We start from the raw sequence: 22429 nt of genomic DNA, 5'->3' as shown, positions 1-22429 counted from the left end.
CCCCAATATAAAAACAGGGAACAAACACATTTACCTGCTTCGGTGTTTGTGCTGGGGATTATTTAGTTAATATTTATAAAGCACTAAGATGAAAAGCTCTAAATAAGTTGTACTATTATTATTAGAAGGGAACATGCTGCATTCCAAAAATTCAAGCAATAAAAATGAGCCAGTGTGCACATCAGAAGAAAAAGATAAAGCAAATCACGATGTAAATAATTAACAAGTGCTTAAAATGAAGTTTTGCAAGCACAGATTCAGAAACATTCTTGAAAGGTGAGGCACTAAGCCCTAGGGACAGAAATGTTTTTCTCGTTCTCCAGTGGAGTACATTATAAGATCATGTATAAAATCAAAAGTAAATTTATCTGCAACTGTTTTTGTTGACAATTCTTTTGCTTTACAGCACAGGAAGCATTGGTTAGTAAGATACTTTGGATCAGCAAATTTCATGTCATATGGTACAAACCACCAGTTATTATTAAAAAACAACAGTAGCAAAACAAGCAGTTGCTATCACTAGATTTCATTTCCCTTTGCGAGTATCCCCTTGACAGTTTTGTATGTGTCAGTCAGTCGTGGTTCCCAAGCTTCCACTCGCAGCCCACTTGCAGACCCTAAATAGCACAAAATATTGCATGAATAGCATAAATATTGGATGAATTGCATTTCTGTCCAGTTTGCAGTGCCATTTGTAGTTGCAGAGACATCACATAGGTCTCAACATGCACTTTAGGAGCCACTGCTCTGACTGATCTTATTATTGTAAAATCAGACACAAATGCTGGTGGAATTAGGGCTCTTGTCTCATCCTTATTCACATACATTCATGTTTTATGGTCTGCGAGCAGTCCCATTCAAGCAATCCCAAAGAGACTCAAAACTCTACTCCCAGCACATAAAATTCTTACAAGACTTGAGGCTTTGTATATACAGTCAAAAACTTGTGTCTTAACTACACATTTATGCATCTGCAAAAATTACAGTGTAGAAGAGCACAGGCAAAACTCAGGTCCGATCTCCCAATCCTTACTCTTACAAGTCATATTAAGAGATTACAATGCAACTGCTTGTGTGAATAATATTTGCAAGATCAAACACACAACTTATCAGCAAGGCAAGAAAATCTAAGTAAGTGGCATAGTGGTGGAATGATTATACTGTAAGCTTCTCCTTTTATCCCCTTAAGAAGTGATTTTATTAAAAACAATGTACATTTTCAAACAAGTGCTGTTTTATTACTTAATATAGATCTTTCTCTCTCTTTTTGCTAAATCAAACAGCAAGTTTCCAGCCTTTCACAATTATTTTAGTACTTGATATCCTAAGGGATTGTCTTATTCAGTTTGCTTTATCTTTAATATACACTCGTGTGGTTTCTGGCGGCTAGATAACTCTCTCCTTCCTAGCCTTGTAAATAGTTTTCTATATGGATAGTACAAATGATACCCTAGGTCTCCGCTGAGGTTGGGGACTCTGAAAAGCCCCAAGGGGGTAGTTTCTGCCCTTTAAGAGGGAGCAGATAAAAGGCTGACCTCAGGCCTTTAGTGGGAAGGGATTACAGAGTGTTGGGCGGCTCGCAGAGGCAGCAGTCCACACTGCCGAGCCACCCTGCGCTGCCGACAACAACAGCCAGCCGCGCTCCGAGTTTGTGGGCCACCTCGCTCGTGCATGAGGCTACTGTGTGAGCAGAGCCTGTCCCCGAACAACGAGGACCTGCCACGGCTGCTCCGGGATGCAAGGCGCAGTGTGGAGCGGGTCCTGCAAGCCCCGGCTTCTCTCCCTGACCCGTTGAACTCGTGCCAGCTCACCTGCGGAGCAGCACCCAGCCACGGTCCAGTGGTCAGCAGGCCTGGTAAGAAAGCGCCTCTATGCTCTCCTTTCCCAAGGGTGGTGGGAGAGGGGCTCTAAAGGAAAAACAAACAAACATTGACTCATCCCAGGTCTCAGCTGGGGTTAAAGTGGGATGAGGATTCAGGCTGGGTCCCCTTCCCTTCACTCCTACCTGAGGTGAACCACAGCTCCTGAGCATTTTTGGCTGTTCTTAAGGCTTTGGGCGACAGCACAACCATTTCCTCCCACTTTGTCAGCAACATTTTTGAAAAACAGTGCCAAGTACTTCTGCCATTCAGTCCTAGGTATGGACTGCTAACGTGGGCAACTGCTTCTCCACCACCAAGCAGGTGCACACGAGCCACCACGTCTACGCTGGCTCGAGGAAACCAAACCGAAGCAAAGACGTGGGTGGCCGCCCGCCTCTCCTGTCAGTGCCGGCGGCGGGCGGCAGCGCGCCGCTATCTCTCGCTACGAGGAGACCTGTATTTAGTCTGGCCTGGAGGAAAGAAACACTTATTTCCTTTGCTACGTTTAAAGCTTTATTTACTTAGTGCTCTGCTGGATTGGCCAAGGTAAACTAACCTGAATCTGTTCTGCTGGAACATGGATAATGTGGGAAGGCCTGTCACCATGGTGATGAACTGCATTGCTTTCTTGTTCATAAATGGCATCTCGTTCAGGCTGAGGAAGACTGAGGAACCTTCGGATCATGGAGAGATTCTCCCAGAGGGTCCTGTTCTCTGGTGAGGGATCTTCTTTCCAACGTAACAGCTCACAGAGCCACCCCTTGAAGATAACACCAGCAAAACATTAGTTTCCCTCCCTTCCGCGGGGGCAAAAGAGGGCGAAACGCGTGCTTGAGCAACGCCGCGTTCTCGCGTGCCCTCCCTGGGTTACAAAGGACTTTCTCATTGCACACGGGGTTTAAATCAAACATCAACACACCAAGAGGCTGCCACGCTATTTCACAGACCTCTGCAAAATGTGGGCCTTTGGGAAAGCACTATTTTGTTGGTGCTGCGTAGCTTGTTCAGAAACACCTATCGATCACGGCAGAATCCCCTAAGCGCTCCGATTCTCTTTTGTCTGTTTCCTTTTACGCAAGCCTACATCCACCTGTGAGCCTTAACACTGCGTTTCAGCAGCTGGTAGGCTGTCCTCTGGGCATTTTTAAAAATCCTGGTACTCCAGTTTTCCTTACTCAAAATAAGGAAGTGCTTCAAATATCCGCCTTGACTGCGGAGCGACCTACTGTAAATCATCGTGATGGAGGGGCTCCCTAATGCCCTGTTAAAAGAAAGGCATCTTGCGACTAGACGCAGAAAAGTAGTATCTGCTTCCTCCCTGCCACGAGCAGAGGGCCACGTGAGCTTATTTCACGTGAGAGATGTTGATCTGTTTCTGGATCTTTCTCACAGATCTCACAGAGTTATGCACGCTGTGAGGGGCCTGGGGGGCACGAACCATGCGCGGGTTTTGGGGCTGCCCTCCCACCATTCCCAGCCCCGTGCGCTGCCTGAGAGCGCCAGTCCTCAAACCCACACCCAGGTGGGCTCTGGGGAAGCAGGCGAGCACACGGTATATGAAAACAGAGAAACACAAAGTATTACACACATACAACATGCATATTTCTTTTCTTAGCTTCAAGGATCTGTTTTCAAAACTGTGTCCATGCAACTGTATTTCTTACTACTGTAGGAAAGATAATGTGACATTTTATTGAATCAACAAATAATATAAATGTACAGAAGCTTTTAGATCGTTTCTAAATGCAATGGTAGTTTAAAAATGGTTTATCTGGACTAGCTCTATTACTAGATACATAGATACAATAGAGATATAATATGTGTTTTCTTCAAAACACTCATATCTTTAGCTAGCAGTTAATAAATGCAGTGTAAAAATATCACCATAACAGGAAGAGGTGAAAGTAAACAAATAATCTTAATTCATTCATATTGTATAAGGAAATATTTAGTGAGGTGTGCATAAAAATTTAAAATATATGCTCTCGGATATAAGTGGGAAACGGAGCAAATGACACAGGAGAAAATGCCCCCGAGAAACAGAAATAATCAAAATGACGCGTATTAGAGAGATGGTGGTAGCACAGCGGAGAAAGCAAGAATGTAACGGGGGCCACTTGGGCTGGTGCTCGACAGGAGCACAGCAAGGCCCGGGGGGCCCTTTGTCCCCATGGGGACCTTGTGTCCCCAGGGTGCTATGGCAGACAATGCGCATTGTCCTACAGGGAATGTCCTACATTGTCCTACATTCCCCTACAGGCAGGGAAGGGTGGCCCAAGGCCTCACGTAGGGCACATGTGACACAAGATGTCGTGGGCTATGTGAGGCGCGGATCATCCCTGCACCTACGGAACCAACACGTGGCTCTCGCCATCCTCGTGCTCCCATGGGAAAAAAAGGCAGGATTATGCTCAATGGTAGTGGTAGTTTTCTGCAACAAGGTAAATAGATGCAATCAGAAAGCGTGGAGGGAAAGGGGAGAAGAATCAAACCAAGATCTTTGAATTACAATACAGCTACCAAAACTTTAATTAAAGAAAAACCCACCCTACCCCAAAGCGTAACAGCTGTCCTTTGGATGTCTGCAGCCTGCACCGCTTCCCATCAGGACCTCTTTGCAATGCTGCTAAACCGGGAGCAGAGCTGACTACCCCAGCAGCCAGCAAAAGCAGAAAGCCATGAGAGCCAACCTGTCCCCTGCCCTTACAGCTCTCTAAGGTATACACACTGACTTACAGAGAAATCACAACATCCGCTTAGAAGCTGCACATACTCTGTCTGGTGACCATGTGCATCACAGATGTTCTTTGGAAAAAGGCAGTAGAAACTCTTTTTAAATGCCCAGTAATAATAATAATTCCCCAGCAATCATGTTTTATGCTGACTGAACATCTATTTCACAACAACAGCTTTTATTACCTAAGAAATTTCTCTCCACCATAGAGTCTTTTCTATGTTTCTCTACTTAGTAGAGTGGACTTTATTTTTATTAATTTCTGATAACTAACATTACATTTACAGTAGTTTGCTATTAAGCTTTGCACTGAAATAATACTTTTGATTCTTTATCTTTATTTAATGAGAATGTCTGAAATGTTTTTGTATCTTCCAGGATAAATAATCAGCCAGACTTTCTCACCGTGATTTTTAAGTTCTGTAAAATTTGTAAGGTTTTTTTTTTTTTTCTATTTCATCTAAAGAAGTTTTAAGTCCTGTAGTTAATGTAGTTTAATTTGCACATGAGCCTAGCAGGGCTTAATTGTGCCCTCTTACACTCACTTAAGTCTGGAGCAAATTCTGTCAAATTCAAATGATTTATTTCTGATTTAACAAGATCAGTATAATCAAAAGAAGGTTTGAACCACTGTGTTTTCATGTGCTTATAATTTTACTAGAAGAGAAAAAAAAGCGTAAGATTATAAAGAAATGTTTATAGGCCAAACGAGATCGCAATCAGTTTGCGCAGCGTATACAGTACATTGTTAAAAAACAGACTGGCAATAATTAGGCTGATATGCAGCAAAGCAAACCCCCCAAACTCGGCAATGACATTGGGAAGAACCTGAATTTTAAAACACAGCAAATTTGCCAGGCAACATTACGCTGAATATAAAGAGAGTACAAAGCAAAATATAAACATTAGCCACATGTAAATATGTTTGTAGAACTTTCAGGATGTTACTACTTTTCAAACTGACAAAGTTTAATTTGACACCTTCTGTTCTAAAACCTTTGTTTCTATTCAAAATCACGCCTTTAGCTGCTATCAATCACTATGCTCTCCCCGTTACTTAAAATACTGGCATGGGCCCTGGGTAAGCTGAAAATGCCATGCAGATGAATTCTGAGATAATATGTTCAAACCTGTTATATACAACACAAATCCTGTAAAGTTATGTATTGTAAACCTACATTTATTGGGAACTAAAAGTCTTAAATCCATCTGCTACAAAGAAAATACTGTTATGCACTTTCAAGTAACCAAGTACCATCTGCAAAGGTCTTGCTACAGTAAGCAAGAAATGGTGAAAAAAAAAGATGCTAAACCTAAGATATTTAAAATAAATAACAGTCTTCTGTCTGATTTTCTGATGGGGATTTAGTAAAGAAACATAAGACATTAGAGGAAAAAAAACCTGTGAAAGCTGAACTGCCAAACCATTGCAGGAAAAGCGCAAAGAGGAGAACTAACAACCATTAGAATCCGCAAGACCCCGAGCTTATTTTAAAGGAAGCATATATCCATTTTACCTATATAGCCACCTGATATTTTATTCAGACAGTCTACATGGTGCTGTGTTTAAATAAAATGTTCTGCTCTCTCCTACTTTCCTGTAGAGCTTCAAACAACCCACTCCAGGTTTCCTGTATCTTTCTTATTAAACAAACAAACAAAAAAGATTTACATGTGCACTTAAAAGTGTAAAGACTGATTCTAACTAGATCAAAGCGGGCAGCATTACAATCATTAAAGATGTTCTCTGAGCAAAGCCTCCCAAATCAGCAGCAAATATATCCAGCCTGGAAAAAAAGGGCTTCAAGGTGGAGCAACTGAACTCTCTTGTTTGGTGCATTTGTTCTACTGATAATAATTTCCTAAATGATGAATATTTCTTACAGTATAACTAACAAGGAATCAAACTTTTTTTTTTTAAAAAGCTGTAATTTGAATCTAAAAAGGCAAAACATTTTACAGTATCATTGCTAAGACATGAACAGTTTTTCTTTGGTATAGTATAAGTGAAATTATTTTGTATCAGTCTCTGGGGCATATAGTATAATAAAAATATACAGTGTTAGAAAGAATCAGTCTAAATAGGGAGGTATTTGATGCAAACATTTTAGCAGAAAGTGTGAATTGCATTTCAGCATCCACTATGAACAAAGACTAAGTACATAATCCATTAAACAGTACTTCTAGCTCAAAAAATGAGTATTGTAGACTAAACTAAAGTAGGCATTTTGAATGAGCACATTTTCAGCAACTAACTATAAAGCTAGCAATTTATCCTTCAGCAAATAATTTTCTACTTTTAAAAGAATCTGTAAGTGTTACTTATGCTAATGAAGGCTGTTTTTAATCTGCCCACAAACATGCTAATAGAGGGCAATTTTTTTTATTTACAATGCTGAAGGCACTCCAGTTTATAGAACACTGATATGAAATTACACTTGGTAAAATGGGCTCTTAATTGTCTGAGCAACCCAAATCCTTCACCTTTAACACAAAAGCTTATAGACAAAACAAAGGAAAAGAACTCATGAACTAAACTTTAAACACTGACTTCTCCCCTTCAAAAGCCATCCAACTTGCCTTACAAATCTCCTTCTTGTTTCAAATGGCTGCGTTCATCATAGAGATTTCCATTTCTTTTTGAAACAGAATCCATGTATAAAAGAGAAGAAAAAAGGTGGGCATTGCTACCACAGTGTACACATGTCCTAGCCTTAGTATTAGGCTCATGAGCTGCTCATTGTACAGAAAGGTTGCTGTTGGAAAAGTCGTAATACTTTGACTGAGATACATAATGGTTGCAAAGGAGTACTGAAAGCATTTTAAATTATTTACTAGGTTAAAAGGGTGAAATGGTACTTTAAATACATCAAATTTCATCATCTGGGCCATTTTTTGGTGGCAAAGTGGTATTGATCTTTCCAAATGCTTAAAATTAACTATTTCCAGAAGGTCATTATTTGATTAAAGGCATTAAAGTTGAGGGCAAGAAATGATGCACTTTGTCTTCTTTCCCATTCAAATAATCATGTAATTTAATCAGAACTATCCCTTCATGTCCTGTAATAAAAATGTTTGTCTTAAGATATTGTTCTTTACCTAACATATTAACCTTTAAATGTTATGAAGTTCTTAAGAATAATCTCTGCTTAGAGAAGATTCTTCCATAATGCAATGAAAGGATCTCCAGCATTTAAATTGATAAGGCCAAATTTCCCCTACACATTGATTGGAAAATGCATTAAACCCTTCAACTGAGATTTCTCAGTGTTCAACAAGATTGAAAATTCAGGGAGTTCGGAATAAGTAAACTCATACATATGGTATTGCCAAGCAGCACAGGCAAATGTCACTTCAGCACAAACAAATGCAACATATCGGTAACAATGGACTCTGCTTTAATTTATCTTGGAAATGCCGTTTGCCTGACATTTGTATTATCCCAAAATCCAGCAGGGAACATCCACTGCAGGATGCAAACAGCACTTATCCCAGCCCCAAAATAAATCTTGAGTTTATTTAAATTTGACTTCTTTCGGGGTGAAATACCTGTGGGTTCGGGTATGAGTACAGCCTAGATGATCAAAATGGTCCCTTGTAGCCTTAAATATTCTCCTGGAATTTCCTGACTGCTGGAGTTTTTCTGACTGCAGGTTTATTTTTCCTATAATACATAAATTGACCTGATTATCTTCTATGCAAAGCTGCATAGGTCTAAATACTTCCTGGAGGACCTGAAATCTACTACTAGAAGGGTCACTGGATATTTTCTAAAATTTTAAAAAAGCAAATGATCTATATGGCTTAGTAGCTTTTGATACTGAATGACACATTTGTCAGTGAAAATCTTTTCAGTTTGGCTTGTATTTTCAAGAAATGTTAAAAATCACTCCTGTGAGGCATACACTTTCAGGCAATTTTCAAAATGCCTGGGAATATTCCACAGTCCAGGATTTACTGATTTGCTCAAAAATGACAGCATTGTAATTCAAGAAGCAAAAGCTGTTTTTCAGGCTGTTCCAGAAGATCAGTAGAGATACCAGAATAAGAATTCCTCTCCTTGAGATCTGGCCTAAAGTGATAATAAACGTCCCCAGAAAGGCAGTTGTTTTATTACTTTATTTACACTAATCAGTCTTAAGATTTAGGCTTTGCCTTTGAGCATTCTACTAAATCAGAGAAAGTTTGAAACCTGAAGCTGTCCTTTATCTCCAGATATCTCGGGTTTATCTGTTTTACCGGCTTTCCTTACTAGATCATTGAAAGGGGAAGCCCAGATGTGAATTTTGAGCAAATCTGTATCTGCCATCGTAACAGAGGAGATTTAGTAAAACAAACAAACTGGAAACCCCACAACCTCCTAGGGCTTTTCAGAAGAAAGGTAAACTTTGCTAGCAGGAAAATCTTCCTTTGAAGCAGATCATGCTATCTCCTATCACTTCTTTTTCTACCTACTATTCAGCTGCAACACCGTTCTGGTCTCATCCTCTTCTCCAGGTTGTAAAAAAAGATATCCAAGGAGCCAACAGTGATATGGATAATATTTCACTGGTATTTTTGTGTCATTTTATCGGACCGATAGCTACAACACTTACAAATTAGATATCTATTTCTACTTTGGGGTACATCTAAGCAAACAAATAGAAAAAGCAAACTTCTAAAGCAACCTGTAAAATTCAGTGATGAGTAGCAAACGAGTGCAGAAACACCAGCACCCAGACAGCCGCGGCCCCGCGCGGGCAGTCGGGTCTGTCATCTTTGACCTCTCTGCACTTTGCAGCCACAGGTTAGTGACTAAATCCCTGTACTATTAAAAAACCTGCTGGATTAGGCTGTGGAACTGTATCAAAAGTGTGTAAAAGGGTGTAAATTCCCCGAGTAAGAACACTGGAGATGCACTTTCAGTTCTTGGAAAGAAAAGAGTAGAACACCACTTCTAGCCCTAGTTCTAAAACTGGCTAAAAATGCAAAATATCGTTACTTTTGTACATTTCCATACACAGTATACTGAACAGAGTATATCGAATAATCTAATAAAGGATTTCTCCCAAACTTAGCTACACAGCTCTTAGCCTCGTCCACCTTTCCTACCCCTTATACAAATTTATCTTTTTTACAGTATTGCCTTCAATTGCCTAGCAATGATAGGCAAGACCTAATCAAAAACATGCATTTCTTTGAAAATCTTACATAAAATGCAATTATATTTGTATGTAAAAAAGAAGGGAAAAAGTAATATATGTAAAAGATAGGGGGTGAAGCTTTATCCTGCCTTCCTCTCCTCCACATCCCTTCTTTTTCACACACACATTTCGATTAGCATTGACAAAAATGGACTTAATAAAAGAAATTAAAACAAGAAAATACAACTGCTAATTATTAAATAAATCGGTCTTAGCCTGGTACATTTCTTTTTATAGTAGAGGTATATAAAATGGGTCAGTGGGTTTCACAGAGGGTAACTGGAAATATATAGCCCTTTATCTTTTATTTAAGGAAAGAGAAGTAGTGATTTCACTGCAATATCCATGCTTCATGTAAAAGTAAATACAGCCTTAAATTCAACCAAAACCCTTAATAGTCTCATATTTATTTACTCTTAAATGTGTAATCAATTTTGGTATGGCAGCTATATCTAACAGTTTAGTTAGAGAAGTGTCTTTAACAGAAAGAGCCTGGCAGTTTTTAACATCTTTTTTACTACCATCAATTTACATGTGAACAGCAAATGTTTATTATTATGTTACTTACAGAGATTTAACATTTGCTTTGGGGAAAGACCTCTAGTATAAAGGCCACAGGCCTGAAGTCTCACTTCCACAATTACTTACACATGAATATATCATATTGTTGGCCATGTTTATTTATTTATTTTTAAAGACTGCAATTTCCCGGAGGGAGTATTTTAAATCCCTAGCTTCTTATCATACGCTTTCCCTTTTCAGAATTCATTTTGGATCATAGGAAGATCTAACACACACTGAAGAATCACAAACTTGCGGCTATTTGGACTCGACTGTAAATTCAGTTCCCTCGAGAAAATGTTCCAACGAGCAACATCAGCACAAAAACACACTGCCCAAATACATTTTCAGATACCCTTTTGCATTTTGTGGCCTTTTTTTTTTTCATACATATTTGAACTAGGCATTTATATATTCTGATAAAAGTTGACCTGCTTTTAACATTTCTCCTTGCAATTCAGATGGATTCTGTAGCTCCTGGTTTCATAGTAAAGAACACTTAACGTACGACAGTGCCGAAGGCGAGGGGTGCTTTAAAGAAACTGAAAATAAACTTTTCCCTGGCTTTCCTTCAGATTTGGCTAACCACAGATAGAAAATTAATAATGCCCTAACACTTAAAGAAAAGAAAAGAAAAGAAAAGAAAAGAAAAGAAAAGAAAAGAAAAGAAAAGAAAAGAAAAGAAAAGAAAAGAAAAGAAAAGAAAAGAAAAGAAAAGAAAAGAAGAAAGAAAGAAAAAGAAAGATCTTTAAAATGCACACCTGTCAAAGCCAGAAAGCTCGCAGTAAGTGAGAAGGAAGCAGTCAGAAACATACATCCCACCCACGGGAAAACGAAGGCAGCGAAGCCTGCAGAGAGCCACAGTCCCCCCACTTGTCGCATGGCGGCTGGGGGCGTAGAATTAAAAACGTAGGAAAGCTGGGTCGGAAGGGAAAGGGAATCGGCACGAAGCGGCTTTGGGGACTTGGGTAGCGGCTGTGCTGGGCACGAGAACAGCCTCGAAATCAAAGAGGACAGAAAGCTCCAAGGGAGGGACGTGCTGAGGGTTCAGCTTTCCTCTCCGGCTAAGAAAACTGCCACGCGCGCTATGCCCAGCACTGCCCTTATTTATATATTTTTATTTATATGTGGTGAGAGCCGGCATGGCTATTCCTGCCCTGCTCCCTCCATCCCTGAGCCCCCCAAATTCATCCCTTTGGTTAGACTCGCTCCTCCGACTAAGAATTGCAAATAAATGTTTAGAGGTGAAGCACACTGCCTACCCCAAAGCAAACAGAAGAAGAATCTTGTTTAAGCCCTTCATATATATATATTTTAATAACTTTTTATATAAACAGTAGAATGTTCCTCTGCTGGCAGAGCTGTTTCCTATATGCTGCAAATACTGGAGATGTTAAATCCCCAGGTCAGCAAAATTCCCTAACATGCAGCCAACTCGTCACATAAGCAGTTCCACAGATTTAACTGATATATATGTAAATCTTGCTGATCTGAGCCCTAAAATGTCAGGGAATTTTACTAAGGACTGCTCAGCCCCAAGATCCTGAAAACTATCTTCATTTGCTTCTCAAATGCCATCCTGAAGTAATCTAATGTAAGGGAACGTGACACAGGAAGAAAAACAGGACGACTCCTGAATAACAATGTGCATTCCGATAAAATTTGGCAGATTCGGAGTTAGATAAATATTTGCAAACTGGAATTTCTCCCCACTTAGCTAGCTGTGTGCTTGCAAAAAACTAGTCATTATATAATGACAATTTGGGGTCACTCATAACTAAACATCGAAAGTCTGACTTAAAGGTTCAATTTGAGAAATGTAAAAATGGACATAATGAGAAATCAATAGGCATAGTGAAATTACAAACAAAAATAGCAGCGATGAGGGAATGTTGTTTCGTAGCTCACCATCACCTAGCAATCCTGTAACATCCTCTCCTGGCACTATACGTTCGGAATCATGCATTTCAAAGTAAGAGAAAGAGCACACCTACCTATTATTTCTTACTGGCCCAGTGACCCTTCACTTGAACTTTAATTGGTCTCTACTTTCATAAAAGAGAGGTGGGAGAGAGTGTCTTTTATTTTATTTATTTATCTAATTATTTTTTTGGCCATGCAGGGCTTCCAGACTGCATTAGGTTTTTTTAAAACAATTTTACCAAAGATGAATTTTGGACCCCTGCAAGATTCCCAGTAGCTAATTTCTCTTGTTACTTCTTCCTACGGCAATCCATCCTGCCTTGCTCCAGGCTTATTTCTGGAACACCTGCAGCCAGAGCACCGTCGAGGACCACCCTGCCCCTTTCTACAGGTCTCCCATGGGCCAAGTGGTACCTGCATAGGCTTTTACCTGCCCCTGCACTAATCTTGGGTGTCACCCATGCAGCCAGGTTGTGTGCCACCCTCATGCCTCCAGCTGGCAAAAACTACCCTGCTTGCTGCCTTCTGACCGACTTTGAATACTGAATCTGAGCTGTGTGACTCCTGCACGTACAGGTTTGATTTGCTGGATTCCTATCAGACATGTTGCACCATTCACGTCACCTGGGGATACCCGCAACATCTTCTGAGCTGTCTATGCACTGCCACTCTATACAGTAACATTTTTTCTTGGCTGTAAGAACTGTTTCTGAAACTTATATTTTAATAAATTATCAACATAATGCATTTTTTTTAAGTATAGGAAAATTAGCCAACAGTAATGACTTTAAAAAAAAACGTTACCAAGCATTGAAAGCTGTTTCAGTAGGGCAAGGTGAATAATTTAACTGGAGAAAAAAAAAAGGATTTCTAAGAGGAAAAAAAATAAAGGAATTTCCAGAGAGCATCTAGTTTTCTAAAAATTAATCCCACTCTGTTTTCATATGAGAAGAAATACTGGAATGTTTTCATTAAAAAACAAAAAGAACAATTTTCCATTTGCCAAAATTCTGGCTACTTTGGGGCTTTTTTTAAAGAATCTTTTCCCCAAAGGACGAGGTCAAGGGAAGAGTTCACAAGGAGGCAAATTTCATAATGAAAAATTTTGGTTAAAAAAAAAAATCTTTCTGCTGAATTCAGGGAGCAGCGAAAGCTACATTTTGGGCTAGAAGTGCCTCCTAGAGCGAGGTGCTCGCTGGCATTTTATTTGGAAAAACAGCACAGTTGGATGACTTCTTTAATAAGTGGGCATAAAAAAAACAGAGATTAAAAAGTCTCGGAGTGAGAGACAACTCCCCCCCCCCCCACCATGTGACACCTGATTTCTTTGCCAAAGCAACCAAGGCTCCCATTAAAGGTCAGGGAGAAATAATCCCCAACGAAAGCGGCGTCCCTTTCCCCCTATACGTTCACACTTTTATTTCACTCCCTTACGGTGAAAGGCAGACCTCCGCGCGCACACCCGGAGACACACACATGCACACAGGGAAACAACAACCGAAAGAGTGAAAAAAAAAAAAAAAAAAAAGAGCCTGAAATTTTAGTTACACCACATGTGGTTTTCATTTGTGAAAAATGAACAAGCTGTTTGTGGTTAAACTGTCTAATCTGCTGTTATCAATCTAGCGCTGCATTCAAGATTTACAGGATACATCAGCTTCTGTGCCACATTAGCTGTAAAAGGGAGAGGGGGTGGGAGGCAAAAGGAGGAGGAGAGAGTTTATCCTGAGGAATAATATTTCCAATGCAGCCACACTCGCACTACATCTGGTTGTGCTGGTAGCGGCAGTTAAATTGAAATATTTCACAGCGTGTGTCAGAAACATGCAGAATGGTAATTATGACAGATCTGATTAAGCCTGAGTGCCACTAGCTCCCCGGCCAGCGCCGGTTGTGCAGGTGTGACCTTGTGCGTGCCTGCGTGTGTAAATAAAATTAATTACAAGCGAGAGGGCGAAGGCTCCGGTGACATCACAAAGCGGAGGAACTCCCACGGGGGAGACCTAATGGAATATTTTCCCTCAGTCTAATAATACAGTTCATATTGACTTGAGGTAATTAGTGGGATCATTAAAGCAGTTTTCCCGGCGTATTTGGCTGCCTGATCAGATTAGTGAAAATGTTCTTCAGAACAAGCCCTGTGTGGTCTGCCAGGGAAGGAGGAAATAAAAAGCAACAAAGCATATTTGGGGATGATAAGCAGCGCTGGACTTTTTTTTTTTTCTTTCTTTCTTCCTTTTTTTTGCCCGGCTGCTGCGGGGAGCCTCGCGGCCCGGCTCTGCGGCCCCGTTGGGCTCCGTGAGGCGAGCGGCGCGCGCCCCCGCGCCACGCGGGCTGCCCCTCGGGGCCTCTGCTCCGCCAGCCCTCGCCACCACCCTGCCCGGCCCTGCACCGCTTCAAAAGCAGGTAAAAACCCCGCTCCAGTGCGAGCGACACTGCCACTACTGTTAAATACCGGGGGGAGGAGGAAGAACGCATGCCTAACCTGCCCCCCTCCACACACATACACCCAGAGCTGAGAGGCCATTATTAAATATATATATATATATAAAATATAGGTTTGTGAATGAGTAAAATTTCATTTTCTAGCAAGCCACCCCTGCACAGAAAGGGGGAAAAGAAAAAAAAATAAAAAAGAGGAGAAAGTTTAGCTATAACATGAAGTCTTCCACGGTAACAGAACACAGATCCCTAATCAAGAAATGGACCATTTGTTTAAAAACAGTCTATTGAGCATGCTCTACCTTGCAAATGGAATATGCCAAGCTCTGTCACAGATGGCAAGCTTTGACAGTTCCCATCCGTAGCGTCGATACTCGACAGTTCAGCACAAGATCAGTGACATTCTGTCTCATTAGAGCCACGCTAATTATCACAGCTAGTTTCAGGGGAAACCATGTGTTGCAATGGTCAATTTGAAGGAGTCTGTGCATCAACAAACTGGTAATAAGGATCAGACACCTTATTATATGACAGCATGCTGCCTATGATCTGATTTACTGAATCAGAGGTACTGAGGCAACACTGAAGCCTGATGGGTTATGGAATCGCATGTACACAATGCCTAGCTGAAATGCCCTGTAAAATATGGGGAAATTGGATGGAGACAACGCAAATAAAAATGTAAAAAAAAATTGTGGAGCTATAATAATAAGGTCTTTTTTCATTTGTCACTAAGACACGCGGTTCAAGATACTGTCGGTGAGTTTTATCTTTAATCAAATCAAATAACTCAAGATAAATAATTCAAAATGAAAACTGTAAAATTACGGATTGTGCTAAATTATAATTCATTCCATACTCTGATTTTTCAGTTTCAATAACATGTACCAAACATTCCTTATGTTGTGTCGTCTTCTCTCTTTAATGTAATTTTATATTTTATAAGGAGCTTTCTCGACTTGGCTCCCTTTCTCTCTATACATTTAATGACTTAAACTTGTACTTTGCCTAGATTCTCCCACGCATTCCTGCTCCTTCCACCACCAAAACCAAAACCAGGAGAAGTGTCTGCTCTTCCTGACCCCCTGGGACCTGCTATGGGGCTACATCCTGCCAGGCACTCAGCAGCGCTCGCCTCCTGCGCACACGTAGCCAGATGAGGCCCCAAAAGCCTTAAACATCAACTCAACATTAACTCCCGAATAGCGAAGGGCAGGTGCATGGAGCATCCCTCCAGGGAACCTCTCCTTGGGGCTCACACACGGCATCTCCCAAAGCTGCTGTTGCTCCCTAAACTCACTCTACAAGAGCACGTAAAATACTCCTGTCGTCACCTGCCCCTGGTGGGAACCTTTGGTCTGAGCGGATTTGACCCTGTATGTAAAGCACGCCGAGAAAGCTCATTTTCCTCATCCGCATGTCAACAAATTCAGTCTTCGCCTTACTTGCTGAAAGGGCCCCCAGGAGCTGACTGAACTGGTTGATATTTTCCTCTCAGAAGTTAAGCATTTTCCCTTCTCTACTTTTTTTCTTTGGCTTCAATTATATCAGGGTCTATATTTTTCCCCCTCCTTCTACATTTTTTTTGTGTGGGAAAAAGCACACTGATATATGAATGACCTTGGACATTTTAAGGAGGCTTCTTCTTCAGCACATCTCTCTGGATTCAAGAAGTCTCTAACTGCATGTTATAAGTGGGAACCAAGAGCAGTGAAGTCAACCCACCTCGCCAACGTCACCCTAATAGTATGGGATATGCTCAGGATTGAGGCCAATCCTTCTCCAATTCTACCCATATTAAACGATGAGTGAGTTAACCAAAGTCATCTTTTTAGGAATAATAATAATAAAAATAAAAAGGAAATTTGCTAAGGTTCTAACCATTCTTTCAGAGAAGACGGATAAAAGGGAGAAGACCTGGAGCAGAGGAAGGAGCAGGAGCGCTCCATTTCACTTCTGCCACAGGAAAGTGCGAACCTCCTTCCCCTCCGTGCCGAGCTGGAGGGAACCCTATGACTCTGCAACACGAGATTTTGTGAAAGAAGCAAATCAGCTTTATCTGCCAAGTTTCACAGTTCCACCGAAGGGCACACAGTTTTATGGGGCAGTTCCTGAGCGCGCACAGAAGCCCATCGCTCTTTCTCGCTTCACACTCTTCCTGTCCCGCTGACACCCGATCCTGTCCTGACTCCTGCTGCTCTCCTGCTGCCCGTGGCACCTCTTCAACTGCCAGAGGCATCGCTGCGGAGCCGTGAAGGGGGCAGGGAAAATAAATAAAAAAGGAGGAGGAGGAGGGAAAAAAAGAAAAAAAGGAGCCTGATGTACTTTTGCTAACGTTTCCTGAGTAGTGCATGTATCTTCCCACGAGGGTGAAGAGGTTTCTAAGGGACAATGAAGGATCTAACAGCATGTTTTATTTTTACCTACTATCTTTCTATGCAGGATCCCTGCGCACTTCACAGAAACTCCATTGTAAACTGAGGAGAAGAAAAAAAAAAAAAAAAAAGAGAAGGTTTTAAAGCCAAGATTTAAAAACAGGAAGTGACTCAGCTGCTCTCAGGGAGACAAAGAAAGGAGAATATTCCTCCCTGAAGTGGTGGTGGCCCTGCAAGAGCAAGCACCCTCCTTGCCCCCAGGCCCGTGGCCCTTGGACAGAGCAGGAGGCTCAGAGCAAAGCAGGGTGTGACCAGGAAAAAAGTGAATGTTGAGACCCCCCCTGGTAAAGCCATGTTGTTCCTGGAGGGTTACTCTTGGTGATAAAAAGCTTTCTTTCCCCCCACTGGAAAATACTTGAATAGATCATTATATATCTGCGGTAATGGCGTGTTACATCTTCTTGCCAGATCCACAATACCGTGCTTGTTCAGTGTGGGAAGCTGCTTAAAAATGACTTTCCTATTAGAGTATATAGCTTAGTCTCTAGATGGAAAAAGCCAGATCAAAGATACAGCATTTATAAAACTGGCTGGTTAAAAAGATAAAAGTGAGATAACAGACATCAATTTTTCACCATAAATCTCTGGGTTTACTACAACATTAAAATTTCCAGTAAAAGCAGGGTTTTATATACCTGAACTCTAATGGCCTATTCTGAAAATATTTGTCAGGAAAAGCATGGTATTTGCATGCCAAAAGCAGTTTTAGTGCCAATGTTTAGCATTCCCTTCCCATTTAACTCCTTCCGATCTACTTTGCAAACCTCAGGCATGCTTTCCCATGCTTCCCCAGCCCCAGTCCTCCTTCGCACGCAGAGTTGAAAAGGAGGAAACTCCGGATGAGTTTCCAGATCAATCAGTGGTGAAAAGCTGGACACTTCTAATAAAAGGCCACTGCACAAAGGACTCATGTGGTGGCTTAGAGCACAATTTACAGAGTGCTCTTAACCACTGATTTTACCTCTGTGCTTTGCACGCACACCTCTTAATTTCAAAGAGGATTAACAACCCAGCCAAAGCGAAGGGCCAGGACAAAAGGATGGGAGATTAGGCAACCTTGTGTCTCATTTCAGGAATAACGGGTTGAAATTCGCTTGAATTACATGAGGTTGCTGGAAGTGTGGGTAGTGCTCCCTTACTTTCATTCCCAAGTTAAAATGGAAGCATGTGACTGTGAGAGCCAAGTGTCTTCAGCTTCCTCTGCCTTCAAGGTAAAGGCATTTTTACTCTGTGAGAAGGCAGAGCATTTGACACCTATCTGGACATATACAGCAGTCTGTGGGGCGGCAATCACAAAAGAGTATCAGCTGGACCTACTAATTCTACTATAAAGTAATTGTCCTGAGGTGTGCAGGCTAACAGCCTTACATGGGAATCTCGGAAGTAGAAAAGTAAATATTACTTCAGTATTTGCAAGCTGGGATTTCCTAAATTTAAGAAAGGCTTAGAATCATATGCTGATATTCAGCAACATTTTTTCTTTCTTCCCTACTTCCTTCTAGCCACACCTTTTGGAGATAACCCATTAAAATAAACATAATGTCTCAAAACATAGCAAACATACAGGAGCACAACAAGTCTCTACTTGCCTTATCTCTCAGGGCTGTTAGGTTTGGGGGGTTTTGTTTGTTTGTTTGTTTTTAGGGAATAAAATTAGATTTCAGCATCTGTCACCATCCAGAAAAAAAATCATCCCTGGCTCCCACATGAAAACATTGTAACCAATGCACAGTTACTGAACCATGATGCCTTAATGATCATTACACAAATCAACTTTTTTTTTTATTTGAAATAACGAAATTAGGAATGTGCTTCCATAATTATTTGAATCAGACTGTCAGGTTACAAATTTAATAAAATCTCAATATGATTAAACCTTTAAAGCAATGTATACCATACAAATTCACGTATGTGGGGGTTCTTTTCCTTTTTCACTTATTTAGGTGTGCTGAGTAAATTTTAGGAAACAATATTATAAATATAATGCCCTAGTCCCATCAAAATCTAAATAAGTGGGAGCAGACATCCATCATGTGATATCTTTCATTTGTATGCTGTTTTCTAAAGCTCTCTTTCTAAAAAAACCTAATAAAATAAAAGTAGGCCTATTAGGCAGACCAAACTCACTAAAAAATGCAAGGTTTTAAATATTGACATGAGGTGTTTTGTTCTAAAATCCAGAAAAGAAAATATGCATTCAAGCAATTTGAATTATATGATCTTGCTTAGATCCTATGTATAAACATAGCAGCTGATAAAATTTGCATTTTGTTTTAACGGACATTTTGTGATAATGTATTGATCCTTACAATTCTTATGGATCCTTAAAATTGTTAAATGCCTAGAAATCCCCAAAACGGAGGGAGTGTACATGCTACTGTAAAGCCAGAGAATTTCCTAGCGGAAGGAGTCGCCTCGCTCAGTCCTAACATCCCTCCGGCCCGCGCAGCCGACGCAGCCTGTCCTTCGGGAAAGGCACCGCACAGCGTTTGAGGAAACCACTGCAGCGCATTGGGAAACTGCTCGGGTGTAAAAGAGCCCTCACCAAAGCCAGGGCACGATCCTACCCCTGCTATCACCAAAATCTCTTCCTGCTTTCGTCGCTCCTTCCTGGCCTTGCCTCACGTTGCGCTGAAACCGCCGCCGATTCAGGCCTCCACCACCAGGCCAGGCAAGCGGTGGGCCCGGCTGCGGGCCCCAGGCCGCCCTCATCAAAAGCACAAATGCAGCACAAGGGGCAATGCTGGAGTTTCACCTCGCGTTGCCTGAAGAGAAACTTGGTGGTGCAGCATTTAACAGCGGCTGCGCTCTGGGTGCTCCAGTCTGCAGTGTCATCTGCAGTGCCCTGGCTCAGCAAGCCCTGTCACTTTGCAGACACTGGCTACTCAGAAGCCCCGTCTCGTGGTGACACAAACCAGTTTATTCAGGAAAACACATAAAAAAACAAAAAAGTCCTCCAGCAGATACCTGCCTTGGTGCACTGGAGGAGCTCCTCTGGATCACATACTGGGCCGTGCTGTAACTCCAAGAGTTTACATTCAGCAGTTAATCAAGGTTTTATATCCAAAATAAAAGGACAGGAATGTTCAATTTTTGCCAGGTTTAAAAACAAAGATTTTAACCTACACGTCATTTTCTACTACGTGTCCTCCAGACTTCGCATTTTAACTGCAGGTGATAATCCCAGATTTTCCATTTCTGAGTGGGAAACCAATATTCCCAAATAGAAAAGGCAATGAACCTCCTCATGAACCATTTAAGAGCCTCTTAAAAGAACCTTTAAGACAAGTCTCCTTTTCTGTGTGTGTAGGAAAGATTTTTTCCCTAACAAATAGCTCTCTCCTTTGCACTGTAGGAAAGCTCCAGTATAGAATTTCTTACATGACAGCTATTGCCTGCAGCATACGTGGCTTGCTACATATTTAAAAAAATATTGACTGCCTGATTAGCAGTCAAATGGTTAGAGAAAACCAAACGCATTCAGTTTACCTCTGGGGTTATTTCTGTGAAGCAGATTTCTACTACAAATGGCACGTTGGCTAACTACAGACTGTTACTCTATCCTTGGGAAGGTGTCAGTCTTGAAACCTTGCTTAAATACATAAATTAACATTACATTGCTTAAATCTGGGAGCAAAGTAACCTCTGAGGATAAGGGCTTAATCTCCACAATGAACATGAAGAGAACTGGGTGTTTGCTTTCATTTACTTTGTATACTCAAAACATAGCTGTTTCAAAATTCTTAATTTTATACCAATGCTCATACAAAAAAAAAAAAAAAGAAAAAAGAAAAAAAAGAAAAAGTCACTTCATCTTCTGGAAGATTTTATGCCTCGCCTTGATTACTCGTATCTTTTACAATCCGCTTCAGGAGAGCTGTCCTGCCTCAAAATTTTAAGACTATGTACTTCAATAAATACATTATCACACAAATAAAATCTTATCAAAATCATATGGGCTGATAGATCAGATTCACACCGTAACTCTGCCGAGTGTGGTTGAGGGAAAGGGAAGGTGTAGAAAGCAGACAATCCTCTAACTCCTAGCCTTGGCATGTAAATAAAGACATCTGAGGAGCACACAGGTTGGAAGCTGCAGTAACATTCTATCATAATTAGAAACATTTCAAGAGCCCTGTAATTTCCAATCAAAATTACAGTAATTTCCGATATACAAGCCATGATTCATGACAGAATTTTTACATTCCATGGGAGATTATAGTGGCCTGATGTATGACACACTGAGTACAGCACTAACATAAACAATTCAGTTTAATGTTTAAACAGCACTTGGTGTTTAGAATCCCACAATAAAAGAAACATATTATTGTAGAAATTATCACTTTGACAGTGATTGAAGGGTAGGCAGGCATGTGGCCTATAAAGCTATAATTTTTACAGTCCACAGCTTGAGTTTAATCATTTTGATATAACATTTCCAAAATATCCCTTTAAATGTTCCTTATAGCATATAACTTAAGAGACAACATCCTTTCTGTACAATGAAATGGTGTAATCTCCAAAATGTGAACACTATAGAAGTCAAAAGTTAAATAATATTAGAAAGCAAAGAGGCACAGAAATACTGAAGGCCCAAGAAACACTAGGCTACCTGATCGTTACCTGCTTTAACTGGAAGATACTGAATTTCTCTACGAAGCCGTATTAGAAACGTAAAGGAAAAAGATGACTGAGTGAACTTAACATTTAATCTAACATGAAAATTTAACATTGTAGTCATTGGCACCTTTAACATTTCTTTCAAGTTTCATAAAACCATGGATCTCATCTTTCCCATTTTTCTGACTTGCTTTTCCTTTGCTTGCTTGGTACATTGTCACTTAGGTCACAGTTCCACACACTGTCAGACTTCCTCACGAGACATGCAACGTAGGATAAGCACGCGCAACAAGAGAAGACCTCGCTTGCTTAATTCCCTCTCCTGCCACTAAACTTGTCAGAAATATTTTGTTTGAAAAAGGGAAAAAAAGAGTAGTGCACTGCACGACAAGGGCTTAAAACTGATTATGCAACGTATGTGTGTGCACATGTACAAGTAACCAAGCAGCCTTTGTAGTCCCTAAAGATCAGACATGTTTCCTCAGGTTTAACTTGGATGACTGCATTTTTTATCAACTCAGATGTCTGCCCCACTTCCAGGACACATCCTCAGGAGCAGGTCCTTTTCACCAGGCTCCATTTCTAACAAACCGTTTTCACCAAAACCACCCCCCTAAGGATTCCTGGTTACCAGCCCGTGCAACTGCAAAACCCCGCGGCCGCCAGACT

The 22429-nt window shown here is 40.9% G+C and overlaps 1 protein-coding gene across 8 annotated transcripts in view; it reads right to left on the bottom strand.

Annotated features, from left to right (window-relative positions):
- SATB1 (SATB homeobox 1) overlaps positions 1-22429 on the bottom strand; it is an 89202-nt gene that overhangs the window by 2064 nt on the left and 64709 nt on the right. For 7 of the 8 annotated variants that reach the window (XM_088521185.1, XM_088521183.1, XM_010218027.2 and 4 more), the window contains 2 exons: positions 2419-2622; positions 1812-1907 (listed from right to left, as the gene is read on the bottom strand). In XM_088521185.1, coding sequence (XP_088377311.1) covers positions 1812-1907; positions 2419-2622 — 300 coding nt within the window. The remainder of the gene's footprint in view (positions 1-1811; positions 1908-2418; positions 2623-22429) is intronic. The other variant, XM_088521188.1, reaches the window with a different exon arrangement.

The sequence above is a fragment of the Tinamus guttatus genome, unplaced genomic scaffold (assembly GCF_059628265.1).
Source record: "Tinamus guttatus ecotype Peru unplaced genomic scaffold, ASM5962826v1 Tinamus_guttatus_pri_ptg000115l, whole genome shotgun sequence".
Classification (NCBI taxonomy): domain Eukaryota; kingdom Metazoa; phylum Chordata; class Aves; order Tinamiformes; family Tinamidae; genus Tinamus; species Tinamus guttatus.
This window is presented reverse-complemented; position numbering and strand designations above follow the sequence as displayed.